General features: G+C 39.5%; 2 protein-coding genes across 3 annotated transcripts; one reads left to right on the forward strand and one right to left on the reverse strand.

The window, feature by feature from the left end:
• Nucleotides 1-741: 741 nt before the first annotated feature.
• On the reverse strand, nucleotides 742-5,085 carry LOC133884933 (chaperone protein dnaJ 10-like). Its single transcript, XM_062324543.1, has 10 exons — nucleotides 4,929-5,085; nucleotides 4,722-4,834; nucleotides 4,540-4,599; nucleotides 3,501-3,583; nucleotides 2,977-3,139; nucleotides 2,727-2,856; nucleotides 2,261-2,419; nucleotides 2,006-2,178; nucleotides 1,798-1,878; nucleotides 742-1,018 (listed from the first exon to the last, which is right to left on the reverse strand). The coding sequence occupies exons 2-10, from the start codon at nucleotides 4,806-4,808 to the stop codon at nucleotides 938-940; spliced, it is 1,017 nt and encodes a 338-aa protein (XP_062180527.1). The 5' UTR covers nucleotides 4,809-4,834; nucleotides 4,929-5,085; the 3' UTR covers nucleotides 742-937.
• Nucleotides 5,086-9,691: 4,606 nt separating this feature from the next.
• Nucleotides 9,692-15,127, forward strand: LOC133884778 (phosphatidylinositol/phosphatidylcholine transfer protein SFH8-like). Of its 2 annotated transcripts, none has more exons than XM_062324328.1 (15): nucleotides 9,692-9,830; nucleotides 9,983-10,071; nucleotides 10,813-11,104; nucleotides 11,299-11,395; nucleotides 11,496-11,762; nucleotides 11,862-11,939; nucleotides 12,118-12,219; nucleotides 12,314-12,363; nucleotides 12,441-12,540; nucleotides 12,713-12,811; nucleotides 12,898-13,011; nucleotides 13,369-13,498; nucleotides 13,941-14,347; nucleotides 14,492-14,566; nucleotides 14,733-15,127. In XM_062324328.1, the coding sequence occupies exons 2-15, from the start codon at nucleotides 10,038-10,040 to the stop codon at nucleotides 14,751-14,753; spliced, it is 1,866 nt and encodes a 621-aa protein (XP_062180312.1). In that variant the 5' UTR covers nucleotides 9,692-9,830; nucleotides 9,983-10,037; the 3' UTR covers nucleotides 14,754-15,127. The 2 variants fall into 2 exon arrangements, with proteins under 2 accessions (XP_062180312.1, XP_062180313.1); XM_062324329.1 differs by having other exon boundaries at nucleotides 13,944-14,347.
• The last annotated feature ends 141 nt before the right edge of the window (nucleotides 15,128-15,268 follow it).

Below are 15,268 nucleotides of genomic sequence, written 5' to 3' on the forward strand. Positions count from 1 at the left end.
TAAAAAATTAATAAATAGATTTCGGCTGAAAATAATTTTAAAAAATACTCCATCATATAAGAAGAATATTAATGAATTTTTTCAGATTTTTAGGAATTTATTTGATACCCTAACAATTTTTAGAAGTTATAAAAGTATATTTTTTTTGAGAATTTTAATTTAAATTTTACATATACTTTTTAGGTGAATTCAATTAAAATAGGTTGTACATGAATTATAAAACATGAAAAAACATTAGGATTTTTAGAATAATAAAAGACCATTGTTTTGAATAGAGAAGATAGAAAGAGAAATTTTAACCGTCCTCATTGGCTGCAAGAGCTAACTCCCTCTCGCTGCAAAGGCTAACCGCCCTCTTATCACCCTACATTTGTCATTGTGATATCCTTACTACTCTCTGAAAAAACTGCAGCCTTTTAAGAAGACGATAGACGTCTATTTTCATAAATTTTTTCATCTAAAATCTATTTATTTAATTTTTTAAGTTAGAAAATGTAAAAAAAAAAACTCGCAGAAACAGCGCCTTTTTCCCAGCCCAACGCGCAGAGCAGCGTCCCCACAGTGGCGCGGCGGCGAGGCCTGTGCACCGCGAGTGGCGCGCAACACAAGAACGTCCAGGGTCAGGGACGTGGGCTGGACGGACTTCGTGCTACTGCAGTGTACTGCCATCGCCGATCTGTACGTTGATCGCAAAAGTGCGAAACTTGGTTGGGATGAGAGTGACGCACGTACACTGGCCAAGATACAAAGCTGTCTCTCTTTTTTTTTTTCGTTTCACATACAACCATAAAAAATATAGTTTTATGTTACTAAGGAAAACCAACAAAGGCATATCCGAAACAGGATTGTTCATCCGAATGTTGAGAAACAGACAGACAAGAGGCCAAGATCACCAAAAGGATTACCAAATATCTTGTTACACGATGTCTACCAGGCTTCAGTGCGATGGCGTTGCTTCTTCATTTGTGTTGGTTTCAACGCGCAGGCTGTTTTCACGACGGTACAGAGACTTCGCACCCTGGATTTAAATGAAATCTGTTAATCAAGTACGAAACTCACCCGGGGGCAAGATGCCATAGAAAGATGATGCATGAAGTGCAAGAAGGATAATTTTCTGAGTAAAAATATGAAATAGACAACAAAACCTGACAGCAAAATAGACGAAAAGGCAGCTCATCACTTTTCATGCCTGTCTTAAATACTGAAAGCTGTTAAAACTGTTTCCCAACCAACATCAGTTCCACTTTAGCCTCCCAGTGATTAAGTTGAATAATAAGTAACGAAGGCTTCATTTGTAGGAAGCAAGTCGTTCCCACTCATTTGTTGTGTACAACAAACCATCCCATATCAGTATACCACAGAGCAGACTTCCAAGAAATGCTCGATATTTGAGATAGTTCCAAAACGACCACAACCATAAAAAGCATTTCCATGAACATTTTTGTAATGGCTAGTGTTCTCTTTCCATTTCTAGAAACCAACTTCTGATGACTCCATGGCAGAAAGAAGCATAAACAATGATTGGTAAGAAGTCCTCCATGCATAAGTAACTAAGGCGCGTGCATAAAATTTATCCGACGATCAATCAATTCAACCTCTTCATGTTGTTTGCTTGTTACAATGCAAATGACATGTCAGTATGTTTCAGAAGAAAAAAATGACGGCAAATTCGAAATGGACGCCTTTCCTTTAAAGCAACAACAGATTAATTGAAAGTTCATAATTTTCAATCTCTATGACCATTTGTAAATGTTCAACATAATAGATGAAGCAGCGGAAAATTCAAATAAAACTTACTTGAAATATTGTCCCAAGCTTCTTCAACGCTTTTGCTCGCAACTTAAGAACATCTTTTGGGACTGTGTTATCTTTCAGAACCTAGAACAATAAAGAAATGAGGAAAGCATGAGTCTTGCAGCATAATTCATATATCTCTTTCTGATTCGACTTGGTGGGATGTAACATGCAATCTTTGAACCAAGAACTGGGAGGCAGTCAGACTTACTGCTTGGCAGACATGTGAAAGTGTTGACTCAATATCAACCACGTTAATTTTCCAGAGTGAATTAAGCATGACATCTTTCTTCTCCTCAAAACTCTTCATAACCTGCTCTTCCTTGTTTTCAATCCCCTCCATCTTTTTCATTCCTTCTTGGAGTTGTATGAGAGATATAGCGCCTATAACAGGAACCCATTACCAGGGATGATCTGACTCATAAAATTTTAAAAAAAAAACACTAAAAGATGTTTTTGAAAGTACCTGAAGCAGCATTAACCTGCGATTTAATGTGGTGGCCTTTATCCCTAACCCACTCAGCTATGAATGGTACACCCATATACAGTCTGTTCTTTCCAAGTTCTCTTGATGCTTGCCGTACATAAATATACCCAATTGTATGAAGCATAGCCTCACCAAAAGCTGAAATTTTCGTTTGAGAAAAACCAATAGCAAAATATCAAACGTTAGGAATAAAATAAAATCTGAGGAGAACCATTATGGCACTGGAGCAATAGGGAGTCCTATACTCCTCTGAAGATTTATGATACCCACAAAAATATATAATCGACATGAATGAAACTAAAACTTCCTTGTCCATCCGACTAGGAAAGTGGGACTGATCAATTTAAATAAAGTAAAATGAAGCATCTGCATGAAGCATATGACCTAATTTAAAAACGTACACAATGGCCAACACGCAAAACAAACACACATTCACATGATATACCTGCTTGGGATAATCGCCGAGCTTCTGCACTTGCCCAGCTCACAAATTCATCCTTTCTTCCATCAACATATGGTTGAAGTCGATCCTTTAGGCTCTGAGTAAGCTTCTCCTCTCTTTCTCTTTGCAACTCCTGTGCCACAGGGAAGTTATTTAAGTCCAATTTATGAATCAGCAAGTTGAATCCTAAATAGAACAATAATCCAAATGCAATTGATTAAACAAAACAATAGGCAACCAGGGAGAAACATACTTTTATCTTCTCTTGAACCTTCGCTCTTGCCTCTTGACTGTTTGAGTTTTCCTCAATCTCCACTGAAGCTATGGACGCTAGAGCAAGCTGACCAACATAATCTTCAAAATAGTCACTTCCAAAAAGCATCCCGAAGACAGCAGCAGGATCTACCATGTTATCTCTGGAATGAGGTGTTAGGCAACTGAGTAAGAAAACAACTTACAGCACAACGCATAACTAATTTAAAATATATTTATGCATAAAACTATGATTAGCATCTTTCATGAAAAGATTATGTTTCAAAAAAGAGTGGTAAGATTTCAATTGAGTGTCCGAAGAGTGGTCACTTGACTGTTTTCCTTGAAACAGGTAATTATTCTATAATAGGTCGCGAAATGCGATGTTATCTATCCACCTCTAGCTTTACCATGCTCTATGCCTGAACCAGCTAGATCACTTTAGCCAGAATAAACCTGGAACAAGCTGCCACTCTTGTAGAAAAATATACCTATACCGAATCTCAAACAAAGTTCATGACTTACTGGGGAATACCCTCCTTTCCATGCTTATCATAAGCCTCCTTTTTCCCAGGATCGCTTAGAACTTGATAGGCTTCCCCGAGTTCCTGTTAATAGCAAGCAATTTAATTCAATACTTTGTAGCAGCAACCATTTAGAGAGGTGATAGGTCCCAAAGAGGCATCTACCCATGTACAGTACAGTCAATAGTTTCGGTACTTCCCATTAATCATGGACAGTTAACACATAAATCACGGACAGTTAACAGTTTCAGTAGTTACATCCGAGAAAGACCAAACAAGTAAAAAGGAACATCCTACTCACAAAACGAAGCATCACTAGTGATGCTCTTGGGTAGTGTTTGCTTCCCTGTATAGGGTGGTACATGTATGGGAAGATACGGGATATGCTATCATGCCTGTGTTTGGTTGGATGAACGGTACTGACTCGATACAGATTCTAAGAATATTCTATCAAGATGCTAAACCATTTCATACGGGAAAATTGGTCGAACGATCTCGTACAAGCTCTATCAGCTCCTATAATTACATGTACTTAGTGATGATTAGTGAGTATTAGTGAAAAAATAAAAACAATTAGCTATGCATTAGTTACAATTAGATGTTATTAGCCATAATTAAATATTATTGTGGGTAATTAGCGATGAATAGTGCCATGTTAATGTATAATTAATTGTAATTAGTAAAGATTGGTACTAATTAGAATAATTTGTTGAACATTATAATTAAATTATAATTATAAAATTAGTAAAGATCAACTTCATACAACCAACCAAACACTACCTTAGCTAACTCCCTTTTAGATGCTAACTACTCCAGTGAAGACTAAGAATAGATGCTAGCATACATTACAGAACTCTGCTATTCCTTAGAAAAATCCAAACAAACTTCAGAAGATTCATGGTTCATCTCTAGCCAGCTAGCTCAATGCATAGGACAACATTGCCATTGGACTATTCAATTTCTAGAGAACTTTATCTTCTGATGGACACCATGCTATTTGTAGACAATCCACCGCATAACGGGTCAAACAGAAAATCTACCTGAAATTTCAGTGCCGCGTCGGGGTTCCCTGGATTCTTGTCCGGATGCACCAGCTTCGCCTGAAGGAAAGAGGCAACCAACAATTCACGAAAGTGAGCTCAACAGTATCAGTCTGCGTCACTACATCTAACTGAAGACACCGACGAAAAGAAAAGCAAAGGGCGCGAAATGAATCAGTCACCTTGAGGTAGTACGCCTTCTTGATCTCGGCGGGGGAGGCGTCCACGCTGACCCCCAAGACGTCGTAGTAGGCGCGGTCCTTCACCATGTCAGGCAGGTCTGGATTCTTGCAGCCTACAACAACAAATCTATGAACACCAAGAAACAGCGAGAGCTATCGGTGACGGAGAAATCAGCGGAGACTAACAGACGATGAAAGATTCGATACCAAGATCGGCCTGGAGAGAGGGGGAGGGGGCGGCGATCGAATCACAAGATTTGGGGAAATTTTCTAGCCCAGGGACAGTGTATCCTCACCGGCCCACGCGCAGGTGGTGGAGACGTGGAGTGGAGTGGGAGGGGTACGCCCGGCGGGAGCCGTCGGATGAACCCTAAACGGTCGGATAAGAATAGGGCTTAGATCCTACTCGTCGCGTTCCTATTAGTCATCGGAGGGCCCACCTGTCAGTGAATCTTATGTCGTTCTTGTACGGTGGACTTATTTTTTCCTTGCTACAAGTGCATCTAGCCGCCGTTGGTTCCCGCCGCCGGTGAACCCCCGTCGTCCTCGGTTTCGGCCGCCGGCGAGGAACGAGAAGGGTCTGAATACATGCTTGATGTGTTGCTTCCTATGTTTCCGGCGTTGCAGCTTGATTCAGACCAATTCAGACGGTGAGAACTGCACCTTTCTCGTCTCATGTCAATTGGGGCTCCAACTTTCTCAAGTCCTAGTGCCGAGTAGACGATGCAAGAACTGCTCCTCTGAACCTCTGAACTTCTCATCTCTCTGCCTTCTCAACGCTGATCTCTGATCTAGTTCTTATGCAGTTGGTTCTCGAGCATGGCGCTAGCTATGACACTCCTGTTAATCTTCAGGTCCGGTCCTGAAATTTTGAAGGCCCCGGGCGAAAGTAAAAAACAGGATCCTTTAAATTGAAACATTGAAAAAATTACATTAGCAGTTAAAATACTTAAATGATAATCGATTAGGCCAAGTAAATACTTAAATGATCATCGATTAGGCCAAGTCGTCTTCTCGCTCACCGACGTCGACTCACCGACGCTGAGTCACCGAGTCACCACACGGCACGCAGCTAAGATTGCTCGACGCCTTCAGCCTCTGCGTGAAATACAAATAGGATACTGGAAGTCTGAAACAATCAAACGAATGACTAATCAGTAATCACTAATGAGATGATCTTGTTAATTGGCTAGCTAATTTCTTGTATAGTTCATAGTTGCATCGATCAAGTCATCAAGAACATCGCACCTGCAGTCTGCAGATCATGACCAAGAAGAACTAAACAATCCTGACACTGTCGTCTGCCCTATACGGATGGCCGGATGGGAGTCTACAAATCAAACGAGTAATAATTCAGATCGGAGAGTTAGGCAAAGAAGATCAAGAAACCAGAGTCAAGATCGAGCCTGCCGCCACCGAGGTAGCAATTTGGCGATCGGTACCGAGCTTGTGATGACCGAGGCGATTGGCGATGAGATCATCACCAGCAAATGAGTAGACCACCACCAGCAGATGACCGAGAGTCCAAGATGATTTGCCGATCACGAGGATGGGGACGCTAGACACCAGACGAGGAGAGTAGGAGACGTCGGCGCCGCCAGAGGCCCGACAAACAGACGTGGATGCTTTTGGAGTTTTGGGCCTAACATATGTGGATTAGTGGATGCTTTTGGAGTTTTGGCCCAGCTAAAACTCCATACCAAATACATTGCATGTATATAGGTGGAGACCCTAGGTTTGTGGGGCCAGGGCGGCCGCCCCATTTGCCCCACTCTAGGGCCGGTCCTGTTAATCTTTTTCTTCTAAACATATTTCTACATCCTTAGTGCGATGGCAGAGCCCCTATCTTGCACGGAAAAAAAACACAATTTGAGCCCATGAAAATTGTCTATGCTATTATGTAATATTATAGGGACTTCTTTGCAAAAATCTGTTAATAGAAAGAGAGTTTTTTTTTCCAAAAGAACGGAACCAGGGATACCAATATTATTATATAAGAAAAGAGTTGATCATATTTATAAGGTAAACTGGATTTAAAAACCTTAATAACTGACTGAATGAATCAAGATAAAAAAAACACGACAATATGAACACCTTAATAAACAAAAGATAAACAGCACAACACTCGAAAACAACACACAAAGTCTGCCAATAAATTATTGTTGTTAAGCTCATCGTAAGCTACCATTAAGCAGCTCCGAGTTTTCAAAACAGCACCAAAAAAGTTACCTCCCATCCACGACCGCCAGGTGTCATCTTTATCAAGCTAGATAGAACGGAGTAGCACCAAAAAAGCAGAGATCTGAACAACAATTTGCCCTTTTGAGATCCGGAGTTCACAACAGATGCCAAAGAAAGATCCGCCGCGACCACGAAAAGAGAGTGTGTGTGTCGGTGACATAATTATATGCATCTAAACTCTGCCAAACATCAATTATATGGTTTAAGTGCGACAGGATTGTCAGCTTGAGTTGCCTGTACTCCATTCTAAAAGCTTCTTTTATTTTGCCGTCCTTGAGTGTGTAAAATCGAAGAGCGAGTAGTCATGTCTCCCTGGTTGGCAGCAACTGGAGTCAAGCATTTACATTTTTTGCAGTTGGTACACTGCATCTTTGGTCCATCCTTTATGCTTGCTAATACACTAGTACTATATTGCCACTCTGATGTGTTTTCAAAAAAAGATTAAGCAGCACCTGCTCCAACAGGGTCCCTCTAACTGTCTCGACCTAACGGTAGACATAATGCTTAGTATAAATTTGGGAGTGTCTAATTTGATGTCATCATCTCCTATAATCTATTTCGTAGTGGAATCTGTATGTACCCCCACTATTGCGAACAGGTGCAGGCGTTATTCTCTGGATACCTACCATTCCTTGAAGATTTCTTGCCTTGTTTCCTTCTGTATCTATGCATGGATCACAAGCCAAATTGTTTAGCCATTTGAAAAGAAAAAATATTTGTTTGGAACTAGTCTTGTTTGTAAGTCCCTTTCTTGATTGAATGAAACAGAGATTTTGCTAGTGCTTTTTAAGATATGAGTGTCTTATATTCTGATACCCAAAGAGGGGCAGAACTATTGTACTACTACGTGGCTTTGAACTGCTTCACTTGCTGCCAGGCAGCTAATTCAACCATGTTTATAGATCAAAATTCAGCATATCAATATCACAATGAAGCGATATTGGAACATTCAATCAATTGTATCTTTTATGTGTCCATCATCAGTAAAACCATGAAATTGCTCGACGTATCTTTTGTACGCGAATTCACCATCCTATTTTCCTACTATCAGCTTCCCTTTTCACAATTTCTTGGACTATTGTCCACAAAGAAGGAAAAGGAACAAAATTTATAAACAAAATCATTAGTGGACAAGTTCAGCCAAGTTTGGTCATATACCACAAAGCATATGTTTCTTGTTTGGTCATATCCTATATAAGTATATAGAAAACCATATGTTCTCTTTAATCATGTTTTTTTTCTCTTTAATCTTTTTGCTCTTCAGGCTTTCATCAGGTTACACTGTCAACTTGTTTTAATTTGCCAACAACCCAGCTTCTGTGTCACAGCCAAAATGTTTTAAAGCAGTGCACGGATGATTGCAATCTGTGTAACTACTAAAGATAGCCAAGTAGGTAGCAAACCATCCATGGAAGAGATGCATAGACGAGGACAAAAAGTTTCCTTGATGCTGACTCCATTGATGTACCCATTTGTTTGGTCACTGTGCTGGATTGATGCGACAGAAAACACAGGACAATGAGCTGTCAAGCTTTGAACTATTATTTTACTTAATTTTACTTGTGAATTATGAAGATAGAATTGTTAAGATACTAAAAAGAACGGAGACATAGCATCATATTTGAACTATTTATGTTGTATTTTTTACAAAATTTAAACTTAATTTTGAATTTACGATATTAAGAGGCCTTTTTAATATATTTGTATGGTACTTTTGGCAAATTTATACTTATATAATCCCTCTAGTCACGGTAAAAATCTAAAATTAAACAACATATATGAGCGTATTTACTTAAATAGATAATATAAAATCGTATTTACTAATTTGGCATCCATATTCGACACACCATATACTAAAAATAGATTTTCGGTACACCGTGTACCGAAAAAGCCATATTCAGCACACGATATGCCGAATACGAGCTACAGTATCATATTCAGCACACCGTGTGCCAAGTCTGGATCGTATTTAGCACACCGTGTGCTAAATATATCTTTTTCCTGTGCGGTCACGTCACGGTCTCTGATTATTTAAATAATAAACAAAGATTCGTGCTTTGGTGCAAGAAAATGTATATTCGGCACACCATGTGCCGAATATGGTTTTTTCGATATACAGGGTGTCGAATACGGATGCAAAAGTAGTAAATACGACTACATATTATTCATTTCGGTAAATATGCTCATGTATGTTGTCTAATTTAAATTATTCACAAATAAATATAATTTTGGGTTGCGCGTGGTCAACATTTTCAAACTTTAGGTAGAAACTAATCTCTATGTATCGAGTTTGAATATTTGAAAATGATACGGTTAGATTGATATCAAAAACTAATTTTATAGTTTAACTTTGTTATATCTTATAAATATATTATTATTATTATTTTACTGAAGGGAACATTAAATTTGCAGTTTTATGAAAATTTTGAGTGCACATCCGATTAAAAAAAACCCTAGTAGCTGAGAGAGTCTGAGTTCTCCAACTCCAACCAATCAAGTCTGACCTGGCCAAACCCTCCTCCACGCGTCACATCACCGGCACATGTTCCTTGAGCGCGGTCTACGGTTTACGTCCGCTGCGTGTGGGCCCCACAGAAACCGTGCCGCTTCACGCTTCCACGCATCCTATCCCACGTAGCCGAGCCTACCAGACGACTAAAGATGCCTTGGTGCACCGAGTCCATGGACCAAACACGTGTAAGTTGATCAACTGTCCGACTGCTCCGAGTCTATGAACCGGGTCTACCTCCAAAGAGATCGGAACCTTCCCCTCCTCTCTTCTCCCACACATTAAAACGCAAGAGCGGCTGGGGCTGCTGCTTCTCCTCTTGGCCAAAATCAGCTCCCGAAATCCAAAACTAAGAGGAGGTAAAGAACCCTTGAAATTCTCCGCGTTGCTTCCTCCCCGTGCATGCATCAATTTTTTTGAAACGTCTTCATTGGAAAATAGTTGAAGTTTCGTCTTTTGCCACCCACTTCTCATCAATTATAGTGCCTTTCTTTCCTATTGGCGATTGCAGTGGCCTTTGAGCTCGGAGCTTGCTCGGGGGATCGATTTCAGAGTCGGCGGAGGGGATGTCAGGTCCCCTCGATCGATTCGCTAGGCCATGTGAGTATGAAGTGCTTCTTTCCTTTGTGACGCAATCAATCGATTTCCTAGGAATTAGTAAATGTTATTGATTGCTCTTGTTTTTACTTGTATATCGTCGGTTTCTTTGGTGTTGCAGGATTTAAATAGGTGTGTGTTTGGATGTTCTTTTCGATTCAATTCTAACTGGATGACATAATGATAAACTGTCGTTATGAGTTTTATAGGATTTGAGGCAGCTAGAATCATTTTTGTTTTCATCAAATAGTAAGATTTGTCTATATAAACCCCAACGCATTTGATTATAACAGAATCTCAATGCAGAATTCTATCGTTTTACCAACTGTTTAGGTTTTACCTCGTCTCACTAGAGGGCATAATTGCTCGTGCTTGAAGTTGGCCATCTACTCGTCGTCAAGGATAACCACAAGAAGGAAACAAGTGATTTAATTCAAATAAACAGCATGTAGCGATGTTGATATAACATGTACAAACCAATAAATTCATAAATCATTCAACCGATCCATGTCCCAATTATTATTAGCCTGCACTCTTTGTGGCTATGAAGACCTGTTAATACCTATATTCACATATTATTTTTGTTGAGCATTAAGGTAAGCGCACAGGTTCCAGTTTTAGTTCCCTGTGAAGCACCACTTTCTGTCTAGTATAGCCCACATATCAGTAACTATTGTTACAGAACAATTAGCTTTCTTTGCTTTGATTTGGAGATGGAAAATTGAGATGCTACCGGGTGTGCAGGTTTTGAAGGGTTCATACATAATGATGAAAGGAAAGAGAGCAGATCTGATGCAGACAACTCAGAAGGAGATAAGAAGACTAAAATAGGCTCTTTCAAGAAAAAGGCGATTAATGCGGGGAATAAATTCAGGCATTCCCTGAGGAGGAGGAGCAAAAAGAAGAACGAAAATCGAGTTTCCATCGAGGATATAAGGGATGTTAAAGAGCTTCAAGACGTTGAGACATTTCGACAATGCTTAGTTGATGAGGATTTGCTGCCACAACAACATGATGATTATCACATGATGTTGAGGTAAATCACTTACTGTTCTCAGGGTTTTGATTCGGCTTTATGCTGCATATATTCTTCTCCTTTTTGTACCTTCCCAATAGCCCCACAGGAAACCTTGCACCAATCACCTATATGTGCTCAAGGGGTTGTCACTAGAAGAAAGTGATCATCATCTTAGTTGACTGAGACTCTCATTTGATCTCATTCACATACAGGTTTATGAAAGCGCGGAAATTTGATGTTGAGAAAGCAAAGAATATGTGGTCAGACATGCTTAGATGGAGGACGGAATTCGGGACTGACAAAATAGAGGTAAAGCTGAAGTTTAAATAGCATATCATAATATTCTATTATTATCGGTCTTGCTTGGACTAACTTCTGTATTTGGACCCTTCTCGGTCCTGTACATCAGGAATTTGACTACACTGAGTTAGACGAAGTTACAAAGTATTACCCACAGTTTAACCATGGGGTGGATAAAGAGGGAAGACCTGTCTACATAGAGTTACTAGGAAAAGTTGATGTGAACAAGCTAGTGCAAGTAACAACTATAGATCGGTACGTGAGATACCATGTCAAGGAGTTTGAGAGATGCTTCCAGATGAGATTTCCAGCTTGCTCTATTGCTGCAAAAAAGCGCATAGACTCGTGCACTACTATTTTGGATGTGCAAGGCGTGGTATGTCGCATTACGTTATAGCTAAATATTGTTCTTTACATTTAAAGCCATATGGTTAAGAGTTATATTTTGTTATTGACTTCTTCTATGTAAATTAAGGGTTTCAAGAACTTCTCAAAATCTGCGAGGGAATTAATCACACGATTGCAGAAGATCGACAATGACAACTACCCCGAGGTAGGTAGCTCTGTCATGGACCTTGGATGACAAATTTAATTTCCAGTATTTGAAAATTTTTGATGAAATATTTCCCTTATTTTAATAATTTCAAAAGATGAACTATACTTCCTTCTTGCCATTATGTTTATCTTGGCCCAACTCTACAATCCATAATGTATTCTGGATGCTGTTACAGACATTGTGCCGGATGTACATAATTAATGCTGGCCAAGGCTTCAAGATGTTATGGAGCACAATAAAATCATTCCTTGATCCAAAAACTGCTTCCAAGATTCATGTATGTAATGCTTTTTAAAGCATTGATTTGATTGCATCGTTCTTGAGTGATTTGGTATACAGATAATAATTACCCTTTATCGTTCCTCTTGAAGGTTCTTGGGAACAAGTACCAACATAAGTTACTTGAAATTATCGATGAGTGGTCAGTATCATTAATCCTTTTCATTCATTTGTGTTGTTGGCTTCCATCCTAATTTTCTGTTTAATACATGCATGCAGTGAATTGCCAGAATTTCTCGGTGGCAAATGCAAGTGTGATGAAGATGGAGGTTGCCAAAGATCCGACAAAGGTCCTTGGAAGGATCCCAACATAATAAAGGTTGATATCCAGTCACAATAACCCCCAGCCTTGCCCCCAAAAAATATGAATAAAAGATCAAATAAGAAGAACGAAGGGGGGGGGGGGGAATCAATGTGTATCATATGCACATAGTTATTCACCGGACAAAATGTCTTCTGTTGCTAATGTGATGCAACTTCAATTTGTCCAGAGGGTCCTCAATGGCGAGGCAAACTGTGGCAGGCAAATTGTGACCATATCAAGCACTGATGGAAAGATAATTGGTTATGCTAGGCCACAGCACCCAGCTGTAAGTATGCTTGGTTCTAGAAATTTCTAGAAATATCATGCTCAGTCTTCAGTGAATGCTTTTACTCAATTATCCTACTGAAGCAGAGAAAAGGCAGTGATGCATCAGCAGAGTCTGGGTCTGAAGTGGAAGACATTGCATCTCCTACTGCATCAAGGAACCTGATTACCCACCCTATTTTGACCCCAGTTCACGAGGAGGCAAGTGACTCACCCTGTTCACCTTAGTGTATGATTAAAAACCTGAGATTACCGATATAATCTGCATCAGTAACATCTCTAATTGAAGATTGATTGACAACACCATCAATGACTTCAAAAATATTGATGACAGATCTCCAAATTATGATTATTTTGTGAACATTCATTAACTTGTAAATGGTACTACCCCCCCCCCCCCCCCCAATTTGCAGTTGCATTTAGTAATATGGGCTTTTAACCATTACGCTACCCAAAACAACCATGGAATGTATTTTTGGTCTACTTTTTTTAAATGTTCTTGCTACTTTTGTTATTGCGTACCTATTATTAATAGGTAACCTCTGTTGCTATCTCCAGTTGAAATTGTTGGCCCATGCTTCCACATCTGTTGCTCATGCTTCTATTGAAGAAAGCATTCCTGTTGTTGACAAGGTTGTGGATGATGGATGGGGAAGTCCGAGAGCTAGTCCACCAGCTTCTTCCTCAGGTATTCTACATTGTTATATGATTCTTTTCTTTGTTGCGAAGCTCTTGCCCAAAGTTACTATAATTCCTTTTACTTTATTCAAAATTATTATCCATTCCTAAAGGTAGTCCATGTGTGTTCCCACCAAGACTCTCTATTATTTATATATAGATAATAAAAGTAGCAAAAGTAGATACAGATGTACTTATCAATCCTTAAACCATTTTTACCACTATACCAGTGTACTTATAGTCATATCAATGCTGTTCTGAGCCATGTCCGTTTATTAATTAGTTTTATTTTCAAAAAGGAACTTCAAAGGCCCCAGCTTATGACATAAGCTGAAAAGTTCTCTCTTTTTAACTCTTTAGTTCTCAAAATTTTGCCAACATATGATACGTATGCAAGCATGTCATTTTGAATTTTTGTGAGCTGAACCCTGAACTTTTGGTATGTGTTACAGCAGGTTCACTGTCCTTGAGAAATTTGCCTGTCACATTTGAAGGAATTCGAGCTCAAATCATCACATGGCTGACAGTCTTAATCATGAGTCTTTTTGCCATGCTTTGTTCTGCATCGAGCAAAATGGCTAGAAGAATCTCAAACCAGTCCATTAAGCATGATGACTATTATGTTGAGTATCCTCAAGAACATGAGTATAAGGAGGAATTCCGACCTCCATCTCCTGCTCCATCTTATACAGAAAAGGATGTACTTTCATCTATGCTAAGACGGCTAGGTGAGTTGGAGGACAAGGTGCAGGTGCTTGAAACAAAGCCGTCTGAGATGCCTTTTGAGAAGGAAGAATTGCTCAATGCAGCTGTCCGCCGTGTGGATGCATTGGAAGCTGAGTTGATTTCTACGAAGAAGGTAGGCTTGTCTTGTTCAAACTTGCAGTTTTTACATCTTTAATCTCCATTGGCGCAAACTAGAATTGTACAACGGCATACATAGTCCATTTTTTAAATAAAAATAACAAGGTAATGATTCATTTACTCCGATTTCAATGAACAGGCCCTCTATGAAGCTTTGATGCGCCAAGATGAGCTGCTCGCGTACATTGACAAGCAAGAGCTGATCAAATTTCGTGTATGTTGCAGTTCTCTCGCGCTTCTTTCTTTTCTATATTTGAGAGAAACATGCATGATGCATCCGTTCCTCCAGTCTCTCAATGTCTGATCATTACCTTGTTAACATAATCTTGGTACTCAATCCCATCTAATGCTTGTCACTTCTATGTATACGCCTTTTGCAGAAAAAGAAATTCTGCTTCTAAGAGCTGAACCCGGAGCAGCTGTTCTTCATACGCAGAGCTGTTCATGTATATTGTATTGGCGGGAAGTATGTATGTATTTTGTTTGTTTGTAAAAGTATGTAATTAAGTTAAAAAAAATTGGCGCGCCGTGCGTGTTCTCTCCCCTACGTCTTTCATGTTTCGGGTTATTCAGGTCTATTTATGGAGTTCGACGAGGACCCGAAAGACCACGATATGAGGTCCAGGTGTTGTTTGTATGTACACCCAGGCGAGATATCTAGTGCTTGCTGGCCTGAGTTGAAATCTTGCAAGTTGTTTGCGTAGTCAACTGTGTGTTAACTGTTGTAAAATGAACTGCATCTGCTATTGTATTAAGCATATGCTGTTTTAATTGAGCTAAGTGTGGCAAATGATGCGGTGTATGACTTGTTCATCTTTGTCGAATGTTTCGTCCATTCAGGGCTCCCACCTGTTTTCAGTGGCACAAAATAACACTCTTATCAAATTCTGCTGGCTCTAATCAAATTTGCAAGACT

This window comes from Phragmites australis, chromosome 11 (genome assembly GCF_958298935.1).
Source record: "Phragmites australis chromosome 11, lpPhrAust1.1, whole genome shotgun sequence".
Taxonomy (NCBI): domain Eukaryota; kingdom Viridiplantae; phylum Streptophyta; class Magnoliopsida; order Poales; family Poaceae; genus Phragmites; species Phragmites australis.

Coding starts and splice junctions, on each gene's coding strand:
- LOC133884933 (XM_062324543.1), bottom strand. CDS start 4,808: ATGGTGAAGGACCGCGCCTACTACGACGTCTTGGGGGTCAGCGTGGAC. Junction 2,420..2,726: donor TCGGCGATTATCCCAAGCAG/GTATATCATGTG, acceptor CGAAAATTTCAG/CTTTTGGTGAGGCTATGCTT. Junction 2,179..2,260: donor GCAGGTTAATGCTGCTTCAG/GTACTTTCAAAA, acceptor TTCCTGTTATAG/GCGCTATATCTCTCATACAA.
- LOC133884778 (XM_062324328.1), top strand. CDS start 10,038: ATGTCAGGTCCCCTCGATCGATTCGCTAGGCCAT. Junction 11,396..11,495: donor TCGGGACTGACAAAATAGAG/GTAAAGCTGAAG, acceptor CCTGTACATCAG/GAATTTGACTACACTGAGTT. Junction 13,499..13,940: donor TCCACCAGCTTCTTCCTCAG/GTATTCTACATT, acceptor TATGTGTTACAG/CAGGTTCACTGTCCTTGAGA.